This window comes from Vulpes vulpes, chromosome 2 (assembly GCF_048418805.1).
Source record: "Vulpes vulpes isolate BD-2025 chromosome 2, VulVul3, whole genome shotgun sequence".
Taxonomy (NCBI): Eukaryota; Metazoa; Chordata; class Mammalia; order Carnivora; family Canidae; genus Vulpes; species Vulpes vulpes.
This window is the reverse complement of record NC_132781.1, coordinates 142,091,745-142,117,097: the sequence shown is the minus strand read 5'-3', so window position 1 is coordinate 142,117,097 and position 25,353 is coordinate 142,091,745. Positions and strand designations below refer to the sequence as shown.

At 33.7% G+C, this 25,353-nt stretch overlaps 1 protein-coding gene across 17 annotated transcripts in view; it reads left to right on the top strand.

The window, feature by feature from the left end:
• The window catches only part of CHD9 (chromodomain helicase DNA binding protein 9), a 218,108-nt gene that overhangs the window by 119,967 nt on the left and 72,788 nt on the right, over window positions 1-25,353 (top strand). For all 17 annotated transcript variants that reach the window (XM_072750228.1, XM_072750223.1, XM_072750224.1 and 14 more), the window contains 8 exons: window positions 8,019-8,130; window positions 11,790-11,936; window positions 13,060-13,128; window positions 13,210-13,265; window positions 14,071-14,188; window positions 17,503-17,589; window positions 17,797-17,934; window positions 24,062-24,183. In XM_072750228.1, the coding sequence (XP_072606329.1) occupies window positions 8,019-8,130; window positions 11,790-11,936; window positions 13,060-13,128; window positions 13,210-13,265; window positions 14,071-14,188; window positions 17,503-17,589; window positions 17,797-17,934; window positions 24,062-24,183 (849 nt within the window). The remainder of the gene's footprint in view (window positions 1-8,018; window positions 8,131-11,789; window positions 11,937-13,059; window positions 13,129-13,209; window positions 13,266-14,070; window positions 14,189-17,502; window positions 17,590-17,796; window positions 17,935-24,061; window positions 24,184-25,353) is intronic.

Here is a 25,353-nt window from a genome sequence, read left to right as displayed (position 1 = left end):
CAGAACTCCATCCCAGGATTATGACCTGAGCTTAAGGCAGACGCTTAATGCAAACGCTTAACCAACTGAGCCACCCAAGCATCCTGATACTTAAAAATGTTTTGTGGCTCTATAAACTTAATCAGTAATAGTCCTTCAGAATTAAACTTACTGTTTCTTTTTTTGTATTATTCATAATTTCTCTTTCTGTATACTGGATGTCAGGTGGCTAACAATAACTTCTCTCATTAATTAAAGTAGAAATAAAGGATTTATTTCTAAATAAAGAAATATTTATCAAATTCAAGTAGAATTTAAGGATGTCATATTATAAACTTAATATAAAAGGATGTCATATTATAAAGGAAAACAATGAAACATAATTAAATTTTGAAATTATATTGTGCCCTTTTTCCTATAGTTTGAAACCCCAAAAAGTAGGAAGGAAAATAACATTTATTGATTGCTTCACATCATATATATATACATATATATGATGTATGTGTTTTTCAAACCAAACTAACATGTACATTTGTCCATGTGCATGTCCATAGCGATACTTTCACATCTAAATACTAAAATATATAAGGAAAAAATGAATTAACAAAATCTGAGGGAAAATATAATGAATCATTAGAAATTGAGAATTATCAATTTATACTCCATGTTATTAATAAAGTGACAAATGAGACCCTGATTGCATGTATTAAAATAGTAAAGGGATCCCTGGGTGGCGCAGCGGTTTGGCGCCTGCCTTTGGCCCAGGGCGCGATCCTGGAGACCCGGGATCGAATCCCACATCAGGCTCCCGGTGCATGGAGCCTGCTTCTCCCTCCGCCTGTGTCTCTGCCTCTCTCTCTCTCTCTGTGACTATCATAAATAAATAAAAATTAAAAAAAAAAAATTTAAAATAGTAAGAATGTAATATCTGTTTAGATAAAATATAAATATATTAATTGTTTCTTGGCATATTGACAAAAAACACTTTGAAAGATGTATGGTATAAATTTATTGTGTATTTTTAAGTGTTAATCATATGCCATTAATAGTCTGTAGAGGTTCTATAATTTTTAAATGCCAAACAGGTAAAATGTTTTACTGATTTCACTCCTTCGATCTAAACTTAAACTCAGTGAAAATCTTTCTGCAGTCATCTGCAGAAAGAATTAATATAGCATACATTATTTTTTATGAATTTAATGAAGATGTGCAGTTCCATTTTTAAGAAGTATTCCTTTACATTAAATGTATTAGTAAGATCTGTCATTAGCAAATAATGTGTTGTATGTATTTTATTGAATCTAAGATATCATTGATTATGAGGCACACCATTATTTTATGTGTCAGTAAGAAAGGAAAAAAAATATATTGCCAGTTAAAACTATGGCATATGTGTGATCATTAAGTGAATCTTGATTTCATAGATGTTAATATGTGGGGAAAATATATATCTTAGAATCACTGAAGTAAAGTTTTTGATTTAGTGCTCCTACTCTGTCAATATTTTTCAAAATAAAACTTTTTTTGAAAAAAGTACTTTTTAAAAATATGAAACTGCTGATAAATATATTGACTACAATTAATATTTAGCTAATACTTGTATCTTTAGTAACTCTATGAAACAACTCAGTGAATTCAACTTTTTGAAAAACTCATACCTGTCCTTAAACAGGAAGTAATTTATAGTCCAAGTTACCAAGAGCATACAAGACAATGTTACTTTCATAAACTGAAGGATTAACTAAAATAAAGAACGCTTGTAAAACTTGTTTTTCTCAGAGGAGTTTAAGCTGGAGTCTTGAGTTGACCCTTAAGTTGGAGAAATTTCACCAGATTAAAAGTATTTCTTTAAAAAAAAGTTTATATTTTCTTTTTTTTTTTTTAAGATTTTATTTATTTATTCATGAGAGACACAGAGAGAGAGAGAGGCAGAGACACAGGCAGAGGGAGAAGCAGGCTCCATGCATCCCGACGCGGGACTCAATCCTGGGTATCCAGGATCACACCCTGGGCCAAAGGCAGGTGCTAAACTGCTGGGCCACCCAGGGATCCCAAGTTTATATTTTCTGACTTTAAAAATAGCCACAGTGTCTTTCACTTGGCTTATGAAGAAAAACATTATAATGTGAAATAGTATTTTTGCTTGTTTCCTTCACTTATGATGAATTGGATGCATTAATTACACAAATGGACTAATTGGGGAAGATTCATTGTTTGTCCAATTATTGCAATGAGAGAATCAACAGGGGGCAATTATAGATTGACACTGTGTAGAATGCAGCTTGTTACCCAGCCTCTACTAATAAACATGTGGGCAGGATTCAGATGAGTGCATAAATTACATCTGAAAATCAAATATAGATGTCAAGTATAAACATTGAGGTTTTCTAGTGCAAATGAATTAACATTTCAAATTTATACTTAGTTTGAAATTGCCCTTTGCTGTCTGAAACAAGCTGTGTTTTGATATTTAGTTCTTTTACTTGCTGAATGTATCTGTTGCTACAATTTGCTAACATTGATAACAGATCTTTAATGTTTAAAAAAAACTTGCAAAAAGCCTTTATTATTAATATATTCTGTATTTGGCTCTTTGGTGATATTTCTAAGAATAGCAAACTGTAAGCTTATTTGAAGAATATCTATAATGAAATTTTACTTTCATTTATAATATTTTATTTTAGAATTCATATAGTCGACTCTGTGATCCATGATGAAGGAATGGAATGCTCTTTGGTAATTGGGTATTTCACTTAACTGATTTCATTTTATTTTTCCTACTTTTGGATCACCTGATTTCCCTCAGTAATATTTATGGCAAACATTTGTCATTATACTGGCAGTAGAGTTCTGGTTGTTCAATAATCAGATAAACTTTAACCTTAATAATTTACTAAAAAGATAATAATAGTTTCATATTTCTCTGTATCCATTAAACTGTGTATATTTATTAGGTATCTCTTGACTGGTTGAAGTATAGTTTCATTTTATTAAAATCAGCAAGATGTTAGAAATAGTACAGTAGGAATAAAGAGCCCTTTATTGTCTTTTACTTAACCTGTGACTCAGGCATTTTATTTATTTCACCTTTTGGAGCTAAAGCTTCCCTATTAGTATAGTGAGACCAGCACCTTATCTGTCTCAGAGGTTTTCTCAGGATCGAAGGAGATACTATAGGCAAAAAGTACTTTGGTGTTTTAAGTGCTCTATAAATATAAAATAATTTTATTATCCTGAATATTCGTTCTTAAGAGAACTCTGAACCATAGTTCCCAAATCTGGTGGAACATCAGAATCTCTTAGGGAAATTTTTAGAAGTCTGATTGAAGTCCCACTTACTAGAGCAGAATCCTGGGGTTGGGCCCTACAAATCTGTAATTCTTTTTTTTTTTTTTTTAATTTTATTTATTTATTCATGAGAGACACAGAGAAGCAGAGACATAGGCAGAGAGAGAAACAGACTCCATGCAGGGACCCCGATGTGGGACTTGATCCCGGGACTCCAGGATCATGCTCTGGGCGGAAGGCAGGCGCTTAACTGCTAAGCCACCTGGGCATCCCAAATCTGTAATTCTTTTTAACTTTTTACTTTGAACTAATCTCAGACTTGCAAAAATAGGTCAGAGTTCCTTTAGGCTCTTTACCCAGCTTCCTCAAATGTTAACATCTTATATAACCAAAGCAGGATTATCAAACCCAGGAAAAAGCACTTGCACAATTCTATCAATTTAGAGACCTCATGCAAATTTTGTTTGTTGTTCCATTTCATTGTGTTGTCATTTCTCCTTCCACTCCTCCAATTTGGGATGATTCCTCAGTCTTTGTCTTTTATAAATGTTTTCAGTTTTGAAGCATACTGGCCAGTGATTTTGTAGAATGTCTCTCAGTTTGGGTTTGTCTTATATTTTCTGATTAAGAATCTTTATTTTTAACAGACAGCCTTCTAATGAAGCCTATGTCTCACATATTTAGGAATTACTCATCAACACCAACCTAATCTTTGTTCCCCTTTGTAGTATCACCTATATACCATTTTAGAACTTTACAATAAACCAATATGACTTCATTGTTTCCAAGAATCAGTATTCTGTGTAAGTAACCCTAGTTTTTAAATCTTAAAACATGTCTGTATTTTGCTCAGAAATATGTCAGTAGAGCATGACTTAATGTTTTGGAATCACCTTTTTCCTACCATGGAAATGTACTGTGTTTGAACAGAAAGGACATGTGTAAACATTTTGAACTTTTAAAGGTTTAGTAAGAAACTACTATATCTGAAATATCTCTTATAAAGTTAGGATTTAAGAAAGATTTTTGCATAGGTTAAGAGTGGTTAATGAGTTTGTGAAATCAGATGATATTCCAGGCCTACAGAACAACATTGGAAGAAAATGCAGAGTATATGGAAAACACAGTTTAAAAGATCTTTTTTTTTTTGTTTTGAAGAACATTTTCAAATAATTCATATAATGAAGGTTTATCCTAAGGTATTACAGGAAATGTTTTTACTAGACTTACCTCCCTCCACTAAAAAGGGTAGGAAAAAAAAATAAAAATAAAAAATAAATAAAAAGGGTAGGTATCTAAGATTGATAGGGCAGCACTTACGAATATTTCTTTTCTAGAGATTTAGGCAATATTTATCTATAAAAATGTTTGAGCAAAAGGAGGAGTGTATCAAATATGTATTTCTCCTACCTAATTTTGCTTAGTGTTATCCCTGATCTTGCTACTGACAATCAGCTGCACAATTGCCTTAGGCTGTACTGTGTAATCACAAGGAACATCATGCTTACCCTTAGGAGGAGGTTTTTATTGGAAGAGGAGACTTCTGGGAACTTATAATGCCTTGTTTCTTGATTTAGAAGAAGCTGGTTACACATTTATGTTCATTTGAGAAATTCACAAAGCTATTCTCTTTTGATGTGTAGACTTTTCTGACTTGTATAGTATTTTCATATTAATAGGCTTAAGTTTAGGGAAAGTGAGGGGTTGCATTTGGGAACAACCTAAGAGCTTCAGTTCAAGCTCTGGAGTGAGGTATACTGAACTTTTATCTCTAGTCTTGCTATTATTGTGACTTTGAGCAAGGCATACACTTCCCTAAGCCTCCGTTTCCTCTTCCTATAAAATGCTGGTATTTGCCTCTCAGAACTATATGAACTTCAAATGAAAGAATGCCTGTGAAAGCAGAGACTGCCTCCATAAACACTGGGTAAATGGAAGCTTTGAAAATGAAAAGGAGTTCCAAGAGTTGAGATAATAGTGGGTTGAGGACTGAAAATGAAGCAGTCTGGATAGACAGCTTTTTTAGGAACTGCGGATGAGGAGGAGGAAGGACAAGATCATGAGGTATCTAATAGTAGATATGACCTCAAGGGAGAGTTTTATTTTAGCAGGGGAACCAGAGTAAGGAAAAAGGACCAAAAGAAGGAATAAATGACCAATAAAAGTGGTGAGAGGGAATGAAGTATAAACATGGTTGCTTCCTTAATGTTGTTTCTGAGTATCTTTTTGTACCTTCTCTAATATCCTGGTTCCAACATAAGCTGTTCTTTTATTTGCTTTCTTCACATACTCTGAATAGTGCAGGTGAGTAGATACCAAGTAAAAATTATCTGTCTCCTGTTGAAGGGGGTAATCGTGCCATGCAAGAATGATCTGGGAGTAGCTCTTTCTAGAAGTTTCTTGTCTCCCATCTAACCATCCAGGCAGTGACCATGTCTCTTGATTCTGCCTCCATAATAAAACCTGTGCCTTTCTTCACCTCTTTATCCACACAGCTATGGCCCTGTGTTGCATCCTTCATGTCTCACTCGGGTTGTCATTTGCCTGAGGGCTGATTTCCATGCCTTGCATTTCTCCTCTAGTTGCATTGCTTTCTTGTTTGAAATTCTCCCTCCCCGCAATTTTATTGAAATATAATTGACATACAACATTGTATTCGTTTAAGGTATACAACATAATAATCTGACATATGCACCTATTGCAAAGCTACTGCCACAAAAGTATAGTTAATATCCATCACCTTACTAGTTACAAATTTTGTTAGTGATGAGAACTTTTAAGATTCATTCTCTTAGCAACTTTCAAATATACAGTGCAGTATTGTTAACTGATCATCGTGCTGTATATCACATCCCTAGAACTTATTTGTGTAAAATTCTCATATCTTCCAATTGTTTTTTTTTCATTTATTCCGAATATCTCTGAGCCATTTGTTCTCAGTGATGAACAAGACAGATTCTGTTTCAATTCCTGCCTTGTGGAGTTTAAAAGGATCTTCTGTGATCCTCACCTTATCTAGAAGACCATCTCTCCTTCCTTCTCCTCTAGTAGTTTGTGTATCTCTGACATGCTCTTGTCACTGCACATCTCTCTCATTCTTCTATAATATCCCTCCAACCTGGAATGTACCCCACCCTATTCTTTCACTACCAGTTGAACACCTTGTATCATTCATTTCCTATCTCAGACTTTACCTTTTCTGAAAAGGTATTCCTTTACAATAGACATAAGCACTTCAGTACTCTTCAGTAGACATAAGCACTTTTGTGTTCACATTACATCCGGTACTAACATCCACTTTTGCGTTTGAACTGTGTTTTCATATTTTAACAATGATACTTCAATGTTAGGGACTGTGTCCACTTTATCTTCGAATCCTAGAACCAAGGAGTGCCTGGCATATAATAATTAGAAGTTAGTTCAGAAATTACCGTGTCAGGACTTTGCTAAGAACTCATTTGCATTATCCCACTTAATTCTCAACAACAGTAGAGGTAGCTATTGTAGTATCCCTATTTTCCAGGTCAGGAAACTAAGGCTAAAAGAGATCAAGTAATCGGCCAGGTGTCTTACCGATAGGCAAATGGTAGAATCAGGTTTAAAATCTTTGATGCTGCAATTTTGGAGTATGTGCTCCTAACCTCCAAGTTCTCCGATGTTAATACATAATTGTTGGGATGCCTGGGTGGCTCAGTGGTTAAGCATCTGCCTTTGACTCAGGGTGTGATCCTGGAGTCCCGGGATTGAGTCCCACATCGGGCTCCCTGCATGGAGCCTGCTCCCTCTACCTATGTCGCTGCCCCCCCCCCCCCGTATCTCTCATGAATAAATAAATAAAATCTTTTAAAAATAAGTAATGGTTGAAGAAAATTCTTCTATCTTTATGATACATCATACTTAAAAATATTTTGGGAAATTTTCTCTGTTTGGAATATAGATATCTAAAATAGAATTTCCCTGATTAGCAATTAGCATGATTTGTGATTAGTATGGTGCTTCAAAAAATCATGCCCTCTCATCTGTTGACCCAAAATAAGGAAATGTGGAAGATCTGTACTTTCCACCTCTGATCAGGAAAAAAAAAAAAACAAACCACATTTTCATTTTAAACATTTGTATTTGATGTGTGTGTATAAACATTAATTAATACACATATACACATATATATGAGAGAGACAGGCAAACTGTGGAAATATAGAAAAAGACTTTTTTAACTCTTTAGGAACATATAGTACAGCCAAGATAAGCCTTAACGTAAATGAAATAATTAACAATTGTTAAAGTATTTCAAGTAAGGGAGAAATTAGGGTAAAAAGTAGTAGAGGATTCTAGGGAATGGGTGGGATATAAGGACATTAACTAGAATTTGAATTTAGTAGGAGGTAGAAAGGGAAAAATTCTCATTCCAAATCTCAAAATAATAAATGAATTATTTTAATTACTAAATACAGTTATATCACCTGACATTTTTCCCATGAAAAATAATTTTGAGCCTGAGAAACAAGCTATAGAACTTGACTGCCTTTCTATGCTTAAAACTATGTTAGCTGTAACATTGGTTTGTGTTTGTTCCATTAAAATGTAGTTCTTGTCTTGAAAGTGTCATTATGAAGTTCATGATAATTATCCTCTTTGGTTGAACATTCACATAATATGAAATGGAAAAAAGTTTATCATGGCCATCTTAGTATGACCACAAATGGAGAAAAGGCAGAGAGTTCATAGTGTTTACTCTTTTCCTCTTGAAACAGCAAACTCATTATTACATTGGGTAAGAAACAAAAAAGAAAGAATGAATCTTCAGATGAGATATCTGATACAGAGCAGATGCCACAGCATGCATGCAAAGAGGAAGACTCTCAAGTGAGTATCACGTTTTTTTTCTGAGAAATGAAGAACTGATAGGATTATTTAGATAGCCTAAAACTGCTTTATGGTTATTCATATTGTAGTTTAGTAGTAAAATTACATTTTATTATATGGTAGGACTTGAAGACAGCATTATGACAATACGCTCCTGGTAGTATTACCATAGAATGTTGGATCTGGGAGGAAACTTACATATTCTTTCTAAACCCCTCATTTTTCATATAATGAAGCCAAATCCCAGAGAGGTTAAATAACAGTCCAAAGTCCCTGATGGCTTTTAGCATGGAGAAATATCTAGTGATATTATCCTGTACTTAAAGAGTGCTTTTGAATGAACTTAATGATGGAGATACTAATTTTTAGAATCACATACAATGATAGAGCAAATGGATTGAATCATTCCTAGAGATAATTCCTTTGGTCTGCTTCTGTCAAAGAAAAGATAACCAATTATATTAAAAATCCCGTAATGTAGACAAGAATACTATGCATTTTGCCTTTTTTTATAAATGGATATTCAAAATAACTGTGTGAAGTTAAAAAAAATATATATATATACATATATAGTAAAGGTCATAATTCAGGCCACCCTCTCCTCTTTAATAATTAAAGTACAACTCTAGGCCGTATGGGTGGTGGCAGTTGTTGAATTATGGGGCCAGAAAGCCCCTGAATGGCCTTTCTTCTTCCTTATGCAGCTTATCCAATGGGAGAGTAGTGGCTCAAGGCTCCTGGGCTGCTGCAAGAGTTGAGGTAAGGGCAGTGACTGAGCTCCTAATATTATATGGCCTGGATTTTCTTCACATGTTACTCTTCACTCAGGCAAACTTGCAGTTACCCTATTCACCATGAGAAAATTCAATTTAATTTTTACTAGCATAAGGCTGGCCATTTTTCCATTATGTAATTACCAAACAATGAAATGGTAGAATAGATTAACATGCACATTTCTTCCACACCTTTCATTGTAGTATTAGGTTGCTCTACTAGGTATGTTGCTTTAACAAAAATATACACAGAGAAGGAAAGAAGTATTTTCTAATAAGCAATTCTAAATCTATATTATTGATATATTTAAACATATCATATGAATGATGGAAAGGTCTGTATAGCTTTCAACCACCAGGGACTGTCAAGATTTGAAGGCTGAAAACTTTGTCTCAAGTTTGGAGTCAGGTGGAAATCTAAAAATCTGAATGTGATATTTAATTTTTTACCTTTAATCTTAATATAGAGTAATTCAGCAGTCTGACTGTATTTGCAGACTTAATTTTTTTAAAAACCCCTGCAGTACATTATATTAAGATTATTGTAGGAAACAAGTAACATGTTATCATAATGAAATATTAGTCACTTAAGAGTGTATTTCTGACTGCTTATGTGAAGTGTTGTGGGCTGATCCATTGAAGCCTCTAAGACAGAAGAAAAAAGCTGGAAAAAAGAAATTGAAAGAATTTGTCACTATTTTAAATCGTGCTTTGAATACATTAAGAGAAAGAAAGCCAGAAAAAAACACATTAGCCAAAATGTGTACACCAAATTAGTTTTTATATTTTTAAAGTGGTAGTGATATTACATGACAGAGAAAGATAATTTGATGAGAGTGGCACTTCATTTGGCTTTGCTTCATGTGTAACTGGGTACTCTAGTAGAATATAATTTATTCCACTGTAGTGATTCCAGCAATGATCTTATAACTCAGACTTTTTAACTAATCTTTTAGACTGATAAAGTTTTCATGAGGGTGCAGTTTACAAATTTATTGCTCATTTTATCTGTGAAGAATCAACTGAATTTGCACTTTTAAGAGTTCAAAGGATTCTTTCAGGCCACTCATTTACAATTTACTAAAGACCTAAGTGAGGCATTTCAAAGAACTACTAGATGCCTAAATGACCAGAAAGTGCTGGAAACATCAGTCTTCTAAAAGTATATTGAATTATTCTTAAATGTCATTATTGAGATTTATGCCCAATAAGACATAACATTGGTAATACATGTTATTGTTAGAATACTGAATGTTACTGTTTATGTATTAAACTATTCTTGAATATTCCGAGCCATATGATGCTCATTGTAGAAATCTAAATATTCCTTTAGCCTTATGTTAGAGGTCCATAGAGTTTTTCCCTCAAGTAATAATAAGAATTACTTTTTTTTTTTTTTTTCAAAACAAGATGAGGAAAATTTGGGCTTCTAAAAGTCCTTTCATTATAACTTTTATAAGCCACCTTCCTGAGTCCCATGTTAAAAGAAATGTTATTTTGAGTTTTGAAAATGTAAATATCTTCATGGCCACAGATGGTAAGACTCATCCTAAATGAGCCAAGAAGTTATCTACTGTATTTGGCTAAGCTAACTCACCATATTAGTGCCTTTCTTTCTCTCAGTATTCCACAACTCAAAAGAAAGAGGCAGAGGCAAGTTAAAGGCCACTGCACCTTTTTGGATACAGATAACATTTTCTCTCCATCTGCTGTACTGATTGAACCATCTTTGCCATGGCTATGGAAGTAGGAAAGGCCTATGAAATTGACATTGGCAGAAACCAAAAGGAGAAGACATGGGTTATTTTGTAGGTTACATTATGAGGGAATGTCACAGTAGTTACTAAATATGTAAAACAAAATGGCACAGAAAAAGGAAGAAGGGGGTAGATTTACCAATTATTAAGCAATAGAAAAGTTGGCTGAGATGCCTCCACCCTTGAGATTTTAGGGAGGTGGAATAAAGCAGACCTAAGTCCTTTGAAGTCTTCAAGCCAACGTGAGATTTTGATTTTATAGTGGGGAGCAGCAAATATTAGATCTTTAGGGAGGTAAGTAAAGCCATCTGTATTTGATACCTGATTTAAAAACACTTAGATTATTTTAAGATTATGGTACTACATGTAATACTTTTCAAAAGGCTTACCTCTGGTTTTGATAGTGATGTTCTTTATTTTTAAGGGAAGCTAGTAAAGTTAGTAAAACACTGGTTCCTCTTTCATACACATTTAATTATTTGGTAGATATACTTGATTGTTTTATGTATCTCTTTTAAAACATTTTATACTCTTTATTCTGTTTTAAACATAAGTTCATGGGTTTTATGGTAAATATTGTTTAATTTATTCCTCTAGTTATATGTCCCCAGTTAATTATTTAACCAGTATTCATCTGATGTACTTTTTAGGTTTGGGGCAAAAACCATGAAAGTATTAACAGTTTAAAACACCTGTTGCCCAAAGTGTGAAAAAGCTAAATAAAACATGTTTTTACTCTTCTTAATAATAGTTTCTAAAGAGAAGTAAACAAGCAATAAATGTATTACTAATAAAACAAGTTTTGCCCAAGGTGTGGAATAGTTCAATAAAACAAATCTTTTTATTCTTAACAATTTATAAAGAAAAGTAATAAAGATATTACTAATCTTTGTTATTTGAAAATTTAGGAAGTAAAACCAAGATTCTAAGCCTGTGGCAAAGGGCAAATTGTAATCTTCCTTTAGTTAAAAGGAAAAATGAGAAAAGATGAATGTTGAATACAACTTCAGAAATTTAACGTACAAAAAAAAAAAGAAATTTAATGTACAGAATTACACTAAAAGTAATTATTTAAAAAATCTTTTCTTAAAATCTGTCATATAAACATCATCCTTATGGTTCATTACAGAAAAGAAGATCAAATCGTCAAATTAAAAGAAAAAAATACGCAGAAGATGCAGAAGGGAAACAATCTGAAGAAGAGGTTCAAGGTTCTATGAAAATAAAAAAAAATTCAGCTCCTTTACCTGGTGAACAGCCTTTACAATTATTTGTGGTAAGACAGATTGGGGATTATGACTACAAATCATTTGAAACCAACATACATTTTTTGAAATCTTGTTCCTAAAACCTACTCCAGCTTTCCCTCCTAGAATCCCTGTTGTGGTTAATAGAACCGTTAATTATTCAGATCAGAAACCTAGGAATTTATCCTCTCTGTTTTCTTCTTTTGCTTCTTCCTCCAGTGTATCCCCACATTTTCCACCCCCTAACTATATATTTCTGAAACTCCTCCACATTCCAGCCTTTCTGCAGAATATATCTAAATTACAGGCCTGGTCATAGTACTAAAAAAAAAAAAGAAAAGATTTTACTTATTTATTCATGAGAGACACAAACAGAGAGAGAGAGAGAGAGAGAGAGAGAGGCAGAGACACAGGCAGAAGGAGAGGCAGGCTCCATGCAGGGAGCCCAACGTAGAACTCCATCCCGGGTCTCCAGGATCAGGCCCTGGGCTGAAGGCGGCGCTAAACCACTGAGCCATCCGGGCTGCCCCATAGTACTTTTCTACTGCAAACTCCTCTAACAGCTTCCCAAGTCCTACAAAACATAATGATGCATTTTTAGCACATCATATATGTGTATGGATTTTTTTTTATCTTATCTCCTGCCACTTCTTTACAAGCACTGAATGCTCTGACCTTATGAACATAGGTGCACTCTGCCTTTGCATATACATTTTTCTCTTTTTGTAATTCTTTTAATCTTCCTTATCTGGATTGTGAACCAACCCCTCATCTGCCAGCTGAGCTATCTGACACCTTAGGCAAGTACTTATGTTCTCTGTGCCTGAGCTTCCTAATCTGTACAGTGGAGATAGCAATGGGTACCTACCTCATAAGATTAAATTAGTTAATGTATGTAAAGTGCTGATAATAATGCTGAGCCCATTAAGAAGCATAGTATGTTTACCATGATGATGCAAATGATGACTAGGACAATAATGTCAATGATTTGTTTTTCCATTTTTGTATTTCCATTTTGTATTCCTCCCACAGTGCCTGGCACATGTGTTAAATAAATGTTTCTTGAATTTTAATGTGTTCATAAACATACAAAGTGGCAACTAAAGGAATTTTTAGAATGTGATGTCTTATTTTCTTTCCTCCCTCCCATAGGAGAATCCAAGTGAAGAAGATGCTGCAATTGTAGACAAAATACTATCTTCTAGAATTGTAAAAAAGGAAGTAAGTAATCACACATGACATTTTACGCATTATATTCCATGGCCTGATTATCAGTCATAAGTATTGATTTTATGTTCTTAGGTATCACCTGGAGTGATGATTGATACAGAAGAATTTTTTGTAAAATACAAGAATTAGTAAGTATCTGAGTTAGAAAAACAATAGAAAATGCTGATTCATATTTAAATTAATATAAATATTGGTATTAATAATTTTATTAATTATAAATGATAATAAATTATTTAACAATTATTATAAATTGTTTTATTGTTATAAATTAATTAAATATAAATATTTATGTTTATGTTTATAAAATATAACTTAATATAAATATATTAAGTTAAATTGTCTTTTTAAATTTTACCTGAATGTTAAAATGTTTTATTAGTTCAAAACTTCATATGGTAAAATGTAAGCAAATATTTTTCAGAAAATGTTCATTATTAACATCAAAATACAAATAATAATATAAAAGTCTTTATAAAAGTCTTTATAAAATATTCTTTTACAAATTATAGACAGTTATATTTACATTGTCGAACTTTCAGATGTTCTTCAACTTTTTCCTTACCTAAGTAAAAGCAAATGTTTAAAATAAAATTACATGGGTTTCAAAAGAGGTTAGCTTTCTTTCTGATCATGATGAAATGGTTACAGTGAGGAAATAAATAATAAATCATATCTTGTTACCCTTACACCTTTGTTTACCATTCTGTTTCTCTGTGGCAAATTGCTCATCCTTATATGATAGTCTTCTTAGGATAGAGTGATCACAGTGGCTTTAGAAATTGTACACAATCTATTGATGTAAAGTGAAATGATGAGCTACCTCTTCATAAAGTTGAATATTTTGTATTGGATGCTGCGATTGAAAATAAATCCCCCCCCCAAAATCATGTTTTTCTGTGTTATTCTAATACACTGCTTTTATAAAAATTTTAGCTCCTATCTTCACTGTGAGTGGGCCACAGAGCAGCAGCTGTTGAAAGATAAAAGGATCCAGCAGAAAATCAAACGATTCAAATTGAGACAAGCCCAAAGAGCACATTTTTTGGCAGACGTAAGAAAAAGAAATAAATGAAACTGTGATATGTTGAACTCTGAACACATGTAGTTATTTATCAAAAATTCAAGTATTATTCATTTTAATTTTTAGGCTTCTGAGTTAGATATTTGCATACAAATACCATCTATGTAGAATAATTTTCTCTTCCCAAGTTAGCTTGGAAACTAGCTGAAACAGGAACACAGATGATTTAGATTGGTAGATAACTCTTGTATTTTTAAATTAGCATGTATTTCAATACTTAGAGTTGAATATGAGTGGATTAATATCTCAGAGAATTTTATTTTATTTAAAGATTTTATTTATTTATTTATTCGTGAGAGACACAGAGAGAGAAAGAGAGGCAGCGACACACACAGGCAGAGGGAGAAGCAGGCCCCATGCGGGAAGCCTGATGCAGGACTCAATCCCGGGACTCTGGGATTACACCCTGAGCCAAAGGCAGACGCTCAACCAGCGAGCCACCCAGGCATCCCTCTCAGAGAATTTTATCAGCAAATGTATTCAAGTAATGGAAATGGTAATATAGCAAGTCAATGGAAACTTAAGATCTTTCACTACATAAAATACATAGCCTATTTTCTGTGCCAGGTTTATGTATGTGTGAATAAACCATCATAGGAATAATTCATTTTAAAGGCTTCACCAATTAGTTGATGTCCTTTTCTGCTCTAAATCTTTGACTTTTTTCAATAGGCTTGTTTTAGAACGGTTTGAGAGTCATCTAAAATTTTTTAACTTAAAATAAATAAATTAATTAAATGAAAATAAATTTTTTTAACTTTTTAATTTGAAGATTTTGTAGAGTGTTTATTTTGAAAAATCTAAGTTGCAAAAATAGTACAATGAATTCTTACATATATACATATGTATATATATGCACACACACACATATATAAATAATTGACAGTTTCAGGGATACAACATAGTGATTCCCCTAGTCTGTATGTTATCCTGTGCTCACCACAAGTGTCACTCCCATCTGTCATTAGACAGCTCATTGATTATAATACCATTGACTATATTCCTTTTGCTGTACATTTTATTTTCCTACATGTATTTTAATAAGATGCCCTAAATGTTAATATTTAACAGTTGGCCTGATGATTCACATTTTCCCTCTGCCTGTGTCCTCCTCTCTCTCTGCCTCCTTCCAAAGCACATAGGTTTTTCTCTCTTTAAACCATTTGAAAGTAAGTTGCAAATACTTCAGTATTGAATTTTTTTAATTCTGCTACATACTAATAGTATAATTAATATTGATGTAGTACTAGCTCATCAATAGACCAACCTTATTCATATTTCACTAATTGTTCCACTATTTTTATAGCCCAAAAAAGGTGGTTTTGTGCTTATTGTGGTCCAGAATCCAATTTAGCATCAGATGTTGAATTTAGTTATCATGTTTCTGTTAATTGGTCTTTCTTTGGTTTTCATTACTTGGACATTTTTTAAGAGTATAGGTGGTTTATTTTGTAGAATGTCCCTAATTTTGGGGTTGTCTCATGTTGCCTGAGGATTCAAGTCATGCAGTTTTTTGAGTTACGTATTTTTTAAGAGAACATTACTGTATTATACATCCGAAACTAATATAACACTGAATGTTTACACTGGAATTAAAATTTAAAAATAAAAGACCACCACAGAAATGATACTGTACCCTTCTCACTGAATCATCAGGAGGAGTATGAACTCATTTGCCCTGTTACTGGTGGTGTTCACTTTAACCACTAGATTATGGTGGTATCTGGGAGATTTTTTTTCACCATGAAATTACTGTTACTTTTTTGTAATTATAGATCTCCTTCAAAAATTTGATGATTTCGATGACCTACTCAGTTTATGGATGCTGGGAGGTCAAAAACTTTTCACATACTCACTCCAGTACAGAGGTTCCTAATGAGCTGAAGATTTTAGAAGTACTTAACTAATAATCTTTTAATTTTTCACAAAGACTGATTTTTCTCACTTGACTCAGGTACAACATAGATTGGAGCTATGCAGATTGTCTTAAAGTACCTCATTACCATTCTGATGTTGGGCAATGTTCTTTGTTATCAAGAGATCCTGAGATGATACTCTCGTTCAGGAAGGATTTGAGACAGTAAAGAGAACTAAAAAGAGAACCATGGAGCACTACAGTACTTAGAGGTTAAGCAGAGGAGGAGAGGCAGCAGAGATAGCCGAGAAGGGCTATTGAAAGTAAGGCGTTCAGGAATGAATAGGAAGCAGCCAGGCAGACAAGAGAAGGAACAACAGTCTATTCAGAAGAGAGAAGAAGGAGTATAAAAACATGGAGGTGTGCCATAACATGGAGTTTGAAAAGCCTGTGTTTTTGTACTTTGGAAGCATGAAATCTGGGGGACAGCTGTGCCAAGCAATAGGAGATGAGGCTGGAGGAAAAAGGTAGGATCCTGCTTATTCCACAAAAACCAATGTGGGCCTGATCCCCAAAGAAGGGAGGGTCAATGAAGGAATTGAAGCAAGGGGGCAATAGGTAAGATTTATATCTGAGAAACATCATTCTAGGGTCAATGTGAAAAGGGATTAAAGGGAGGCAAGAAAGATAGTTGAGTACTATCAGGAGGTTTTCAAGGTCCAAGTAAGTGATGAAGCAGTGAGAAGGAGGAAGGAAGAACCAGTTGGAGTTGGAGTTGAGGGCAGAATCTGTAAGAATTGATGACTTATTAGATGTGGGAGATTAAAAAAAAACACAAAAAGATAGAATCTGAGCTGACTTCTCTATTTCTGACTAGTGTAACTGGAAGTAAGGTGTGGAAGGGGTACTCTGTTATCATTAACCCAGTAGAAAAACCACAGGAAAGAAGGTAGAAGAGTGAGTGCCATTCAAGGTAGCTCAAATAGAGTTTGAATTCATTGAAGTAACTGGGTTCTGAGCACAGGAATCAGCAAATAAAGAATGTTTGATGCAACTGAGTGAGAGATGAGCCTGCAGGTTGGGTGACTGGTCTCTATCACATAGACCTGAGTGAGGAGAGTGGCACAAGACAGGTACAGAGGCTCTTCTAGGAAAATGTTAGAAGGTATCTTCTAGAGTAAGTCACTTGTGTGAGGTACCTTATTTCTTGATGGTACTCAGATGGTTTTATTATACATAACGTGGTAATTCATAATATAGGCAAATAGATATCTTTTGGAAATTAAAACAGAAGAGTCCCATTTATTGAAAATTTAATTGAAATCAAACTTCAGTTTGTTCTAGAAAATAGCTAGTAAATTTGCATTGATTTTGCTTTTATCTTTTTACTTCTTTGTCAGTTATCCACTAAGTTACTTTTTAATTGTAGATGGAAGAGGAACCATTTAACCCAGACTACGTTGAAGTAGACAGAGTGTTAGAAGTCTCTTTTTGTGAAGATAAAGACACTGGTGAGGTAAATATTTAGGAAAAAAAAAAAATTTAAGTAGGAAAAACCTAAAACTTTCCAAATGTTAAAATGTACTGCTTTTTAAAAATTAATGACTTAAAAACACTGAAAAAAAATGTTTCATTAGTTTTTATTAATGAAGGTTAGGCTTATTTAAGCTTTCTCTACTCTTTTTCAAAATGGTAAAGTGAAAAAAAAAATTTTTTTTTACAGCCTGTTATTTACTACTTAGTAAAGTGGTGCTCATTACCATATGAAGATAGTACATGGGAACTAAAGGAAGACGTAGATCTTGCAAAAATAGAAGAGTTTGAACACTTACAAGCTTCAAGGCCTGACACAAGACATTTGGTAAGAACTGTGTCTTAGACAACTTCATAAAATCTTAGCACTTTTTTTATTCAACAGGTTTAATGTAATCTTTGCATTTTTAATTTCACTTTTGGTGTACAATGAATACTGTATTTTAAAAATTGCTACATAGTATCTTATGTATGTTAATTTAACTATTCCTCCATTAGTGAATATTCCATTTTTTTGCTGTCATAAACAATGCTACATTGAACATTGAGCCCATGTACGAGTGTCTGTAAGACAAGTCAGAAGTGTAATGCCTTGGCCAGAGCATATGTGCATTTATAATTTTGCTGAGTATTTCCTTCAAATTTCCCTCCAGACAAGTTGCAAATGCTTCCACCTCATCTCTGAATTTAAGAGTTTCTGATGACGATTTCTCCCAGATCATTTATAAAAATATCAAGAATATCAGTTTCAGCTTGAGGTGGAGGTTTTTTATTATCATTATTATTTTAAAGCTTTAATTTATTTATTCATGAGATACACAGAGAGAAAGAGGCAGAGACATAGACAGAGGGAGAAGCAGACTCCTCTCAGGGAGCCTGATGCGGGACTTGATTCCCAGACCAGGATCACGCCCTGAGCCGAAGGCAGATGCTCAACTGCTGAGCTACCCAGGTGTCCCTTGAGGTGGAGTTATTAATTCTCTATTTCTACAATAAGGAAAAATCCTTATTATACCCACATTTTCCTTCTTTTCTATAAACCAGTTAATTCTCCATAACTAAATCATTCATCTCCTTCCATAGGAGCATTATTTTAAAAGAACCTTTTATATGGAATATTGTTAAAAGCCTACATAAATTAAATATGTTCTTTTTTTTTTTTTAATTGACTACACGCATATCTCTTCCCTGGTCAAAAAATAAGAAATCTAAGTAGGTTATTGACTTTTCTAGTACGGAAACTGTAGACTTCTAGACAGCTAAGGCAAGTTGTGATATTGCTGAAAATTATATAATTTTTACTTATATTTCCTAAAATTGTTTACTTTAAATCCTAAAACATAGAATTATTGTCATGTGAATACAATTTTGGGGGGCCAATGAAAAGAAATTCACCATGAAGAGACCTGTTATGATTTTATTTAATATTTTGCCATGTTCTCTTTCAAATGTAATTTAATCACAGAAATTTCTTATTTCACTAAAGAGAAAAAATTTATACATGAAAAGGCAGGAACAGATCACTTTTTGATTAGCATCAGGGTGAGGAAGAGCTGCCATGAAAAATGTGGAGATGTGATGGAAGAGAAGGAAATGAACTAATAATGTTCATGGAATAGATCATATTTTGATAATCATTTTTTTCTGTTCTTCTTATTTTCTGTTCTTCTTAAGTAATCTCCCAGAAATATCCATATGTCTGTTACCAAGAGAACAGCAGCTTACCTCCATTCCTTTGACTTTTCAATGCCTTTCCTTGTTCTGGAAAACAAAAGTGCTAACTAATTAAGGGAGGAATGAGTCAAGGGAGATCGTGGAAGGGAAAGGTTTTCTTTTTGGAGTGGGGACTATGTCTCAGTGATAATCTGATCTCTGGCCTCATCCTGTAAGCTATTTCTCTCCATCACTGATTCTCAGTTGGAAGTACGTATCAGAATCATCTTGAGAACTTTTCAAAAATTCAAGATGCCTGATTCCTTGTTCGTGCCTTCTGAATTAGAATATTTGAGAGCAGCCCCGGGCCTATTTGTTTTTAAAAAGATGATTTTGATGCACATGTCTGAGAAAAACCACTGCCTTAGACAGATAGATATGGTGTAGTCCTTGGTAAAGGGAAATCATCCCATGGAATTAATCCCCTTAATTACTATAAAGTGGACTTGACAGTAGTGCTAACCTATCATAGTTAAATACTGTGGGAGGTAAGTGATTTTTTGCCAGTCTATTATGATTAAATAAAATAACATATAAAACATGTATTTTTAGAGGTTCTGGAAATGAAATTTCTTTCTGACTCTAATGAAATATTAAATAATGATCGGATTGCTGAAAAGAAAATTGTGGAGAATATGACTTAATGTGGAAATATTTTAAGCAATAATTAAATAATTATTATATGTTAATTATTTTTAAGTTCATTGCATACCATTGAAGAAATATTTTCTGTATTCACCCTAACTATATTAAGTAACAGTAAAGCTCCAATAACCAGTTGTTTTCTGTATACTGATGGCCTAATTCAGTTTTTCATTCAGAATTACCATACACTGACCCTGACCATCCTGGTAATTTTTAGAGGTGCAATTTTGTTGATTAGTACCAATATAAGATCATTTAAAAGTAAGAGATCATAAGAAACCTTGTGCTTGTTTCTCAGAAACGTATTTATCCTCCTGAGACCCAGACCCTACTAATTTAGGGCTGGAATAATGTTATCCTTCCACCTATTCAGCAATCTTAAGAAAGTTTGTGTCTTAGCTATCCAGAATAATTCATAACAGAGCTTTTTATCACTGAGAAAGAAAAAATATATTTGGATAAGTATGACTAAATTATATATGTAAATGAATTTTTTTTTTGCATACAGTGTTATGCTTCTAGATTTCTTTTGAAAGAAATACTTTGTACCATGAATATCAAAGGTGGTATAGAGATGTACGATAGATTTAAAATGTATGAGAGAAAATTCGATACACCTCATCCTTTTTAGTCGGCTGCCTCTGCACTAGCCCTGGGGTGTAGCCAGGTGAGTCCACGTGAACACTTTAAGAATAGTTTCTCAGTTCACCATATATAGCCTTGTGGGTTTCGTGGACGCAAGCCCTGCTGGGTTTCAAAGATAGATGTTTTGGGGGCTCATCTCTCAGGTTCGGATCATAAAGCTGGGGTGCCATATGTGGGGTTTAAACCATTTGCTTCTCAAGGAGAAGCTTAGAGTTGTAAATTCTTTCCTGATTATGGGTCACTACACAGGGGGTTGGGTTTATGGTGAGATTGTGTCTTAGCCTGTTTTACCTAGGTTTTTCTCATTTGCCTGATGTATGGAAGTCACTCAACTAGATTTCAAGTTGCTTTCAGAGGAAATTGTTCCATATGTAGCTTTAGATTTAGGGAGTCTGGGAAAAGGTAAGTTCAGGTTCCTCCTCTGTCACCATCTTGAACCAGACCCAACTGCATCATATTTTTTAAAGATAAATTTATTGAGTTTGAAGCAACATACAATAAATTATGTGTATTTGAAGTGTACAGTTGGATAAGTTTTGACATCTGAAACCATCAGTATAATCAAGATAATGAACAATCCTTCAATCCCATATTCTCATGCCCCTTCGTAATCCCCCTCCGAAATCTTTCTTCCTCTACCCAAACCCCCCCTGTAGGCAACTACTAATCTTTCTTATGTCACTATCCATTATTTTAAATTCTCTGTAGTTTTATATAGACAGTATAATGTTTTTTGTATAGCTTCTTTCATGCAGTATTCAAGATTCATGTCATTCATTACATGCATCAGTAGTTCATTCCTTTCTAATACTGAGTAGTATTCTGTTGTAATGTATATCCCACAGTTTGTTTATCCATTCACCTATTGATGAATACTTATATTGGCTATTAGAAATAAAGTTATTAGGAATATTTGTGTGCAAGTCGTTATCTAGGTATGTGCTTTCATTTCTCTTCAGCAAATATCTATGAGTAAAGTGGCTGGGTCATATGTTAGGTATATGTTTAATTTTTTAAGAAACTGCCAAGTTTTTTCCCTTTGGTTGTACCATATTACATTCCCAACAGCATTGTATAAGAGTTTTAGTAGTTTCACATCCTTGTCAACACTTGGAACAGTGTTTTTAATCTTAGCAATTCTAATGTGTATATAATAGTATGACATTGTGATTTTCATTTATATTTCCTAATGAATAATGATGTTGAGAATCTTTTCATGTGTTTATTTGCCATTAGTGTATCTTTAATAAAGTGCCTATTCAAATATTTTGCCTATTTTTTATTGGCTTATTTACTTTCTTATTATTGGGCTCTAAGAATTATGTATATGTTCCAGATCCAAGTCCTTTATCAGATATATGATTTTCAAAAGTTTTCTCCAAGTCTTTGGCTTGTCTTTTCACTGTCTTAACAATATCTGTAAAAGAGCAGAAGTTCCTAATTTTGATAAAGTCTAGTTTATCTGTCTTTTCCTTATGGATCGTACTTTTGGTGCTATAGCTAGGAAATCTTTGCCAGAAGTTTTTTAGTTTTAGGTAACATTTAGGTCTATGATGAATTTTGAGTAATTTTTGTATATAGTGCATGTATGAATCAAAGTTCATTTTTTGTTTATGGGTGTCCAATTGTTGTAGCACTAGTTTTTGGATAAAAAGAAAAAACCGTCATTACTCCACTGAATTGCCTTTCCTACTTTGTGAAAAATTAATTGAGTTAATACATGTGGGTGTATTTTCGAACCCTCTATTCTGTTCCACTAGTCTGTTATCTTTACACCAATTCTACCCAGTCTTGATTCTGTAACTTTTACAAGTCTTGAAATCAGTATAAATCCTCCAACTTTATTCTTTTTCAAGTTGTTTTGGATATTTCTGGTCTTTTGCATTTCCATATGGTTTTAGAATCAGCATATCAATTTCTACAAAAACATACTAGGATTTTGGTTATGTTGAATCTGCTGTTCAATTAGGAAGAATTAATAGGGATCCCTGGGTGGCGCAGCGGTTTGGCGCCTGCCTTTGGCCCAGGGCGCGATCCTGGAGACCCGGGATCGAATCCCACATCGGGCTCCCGGTGCATGGAGCCTGCTTCTCCCTCTGCCTATGTCTCTGCCTTTCTCTCTCTCTCTCTGTGACTATCATAAAAAAAAAAAAAAAAAAAAAAAAAAAAGGAAGAATTAATAACAATGTTCAGTGTTTGAGTCCACGAAATTCCACTTGTTTAGGTCTTCTTTAATTTCTCTCAGCAGTGTTTTGTAGTTTTAAATACACCAGTCTTACACAACTTTTGAGAGATATATTCCTAAATAGGTCATATTTTAGATGCTATTATTGATGAAAGAGAAAATGGTATTATCTTTTTAAATTTGTTTCTACAATATAGAATACAGCTTTCTGTATATTGATCTTGTATCATACAACCTTGCTAAAATCATTTCTTAGTTTATCTTTGCTATAGATTCCATAGGATTTTCTGCATACAAAAATGAAGTCTTTTTTTTTTTTTTAAAGATTTTATTTATTTATTCATGATAGACACACACAGAGAGGGGGAGGGCAGAGACACAGGCAGAGGGAGAAGCAGGCCCATGCCAAGAGCCCGATGCGGACCTCGATCCCGGGACTCCAGGATCACGCCCTGGGCCAAAGACAGGTGCTAAACCACTGAGCCACCCAGGGATCCCCCCAAAATGAAGTCTTCTGTGAATTAAGATGGTTTTACTTTTTCCTTGCCAATCTTAAAGCCTTTTATTCCTTCTTTGTTTTTGCTTTATTATACTTCTTAGAATCTGCAGTATAATGTTGAATAGAACCAGTGACAATAAACATGCTTGCCTTTTCCCAATTTTAAGAAGAAAGCTTTCAGTTTTGAACCATTAAGTATGATGTTAAGCTTTGGCTCTTTTCATAGATGTACCTTACCAGGTTGAAGAAGTTCCCTTCTATTCAAAATTTAATGAGAATTTTTATTAGGAATAGGTGTTAGAGTTTTTAAATCCCTTTTCTGCGTCTATTGAGATTGTCATATTTTTGTTTTTTATTTTGTTGATCAACATTGATTAATTTTCAAATTTAAACACCTTCCATTCCTGGAAAAAATCTACTTGGTCATGAGGATTATCCTTTCATATATTGGATTCCATTTGCTAAAATTTTGTTATGAATCTCTGCATCTGTATTCATTAGGGATATTGGTGTGTAGAGGGGTTTTTGGTAATATCTTTGATTTTAGTACCTGAGCTTTGTGGAATTAGTGGAATGTATGCTGCCTTCTTCAATTTTCTGGAAGAGTTTGTGCAGAACTAATTTGGCCTTTAGATGTTTGTAACATTTCATCATAATACTATATAATGTTAGCTCCTTTAATTATTTTAAAAGCATGCTTTTATCATGTATGAGTTTTATGAAAGATTAAAAAATCTGAAATGCATCATTCTTTGTTTTTCCACAAAGGATCGTCCTCCTGCTAATATTTGGAAAAAAATTGATCAATCCAGGGACTATAAAAATGGCAATCAACTCAGGGAATATCAACTGGAAGGACTCAACTGGCTCTTATTCAATTGGTACAATAGGTATGTAGTATATCTTAATAGAAAAAAAATTTACTGTGTTGCTTTTTTTATGTGTGTCAAAATATATTAAGTAAAATAGGTACTGATTTGCTATATTATTACTGTCATGGGGTCTTTGTTATTGAAAGTGAGGTTACCTCAGAAGGATGTGCAAATTATAATTTAGGATTTTAACTTTAATTGCTTCCTTTAAAGATGTACGCCAATCAGAATAGAAGAAAATTGATAAGATAATTAGTAATAAACACTGAAATGTCTTTTTTAACATTGTAAAACATCTGTTATGTTACAGAATATTTTTCAACTTACCAACTTACACTGCTATCTGCCAGTAATTGAATCTAGTTAGTAAGTGTGAGCAATAATATCAGTATGAATTAGGTAGGTCTGTTAAGTCTTCAGAGAAGCAGATTATTAGCAGTTGATGAGGAATAGAAATCAAAATATAAGAACCTAGTAATGAATTTACCTCTTTATTAATTATTTATTTTCCAAGTTCAAAATGCTGAGTGGAACATTATTTTACTTTTTGCAGTGAAAAGATAATTGCAAAAGAAGTATAAAATGGAAATAAAAATGATTGAGAAAGCATAGTGGCATATACGAGAGAGCAAGCCAAGATTGTTATTAGTAATAATAGAACAGTTTGATGACACTTTTTATTCACAGTCATTCTTCCATATTTTTACTTCTCACATGATTCTTCTCTGAGGTATTAGACTCGGTGATGGTGAGTCCTGAGACTCAGTCACCTGAGGGTAGGGGAACATGTTAACCCCTCCCAGCTCTCTTCCCCCTAGTTTATATTTTCTAAATGTTAACCATCATTTTTCCCAAGAGACCCTTCCAGGTAAAAAAGTTAACTGTTTTGCTTAAATCCTCTCATCATTGCCCTTTCCCATTTCCTACATGGCTTGTTTTAAACTTACAGCACTTTCCTCGGGCTCTCTATCACAGCCCTACCCTTTGACTCCACGTGACTGCTCCATAGAGAAGCCTAGGGCCAGTGGTTGAGCTTGTTCAAGTTCTCGTCTGCCTGACAGACGTATCTCCATTCTTAGCCTTTCTTAGGAATCCTCATGTACCAGAGGTTAAAGGTGCCTCCCCATTACCAAGATTAATGTGCCACCTCTGTTCTTGACACACACCTCCTCCAGGCTTCTCAGAGCC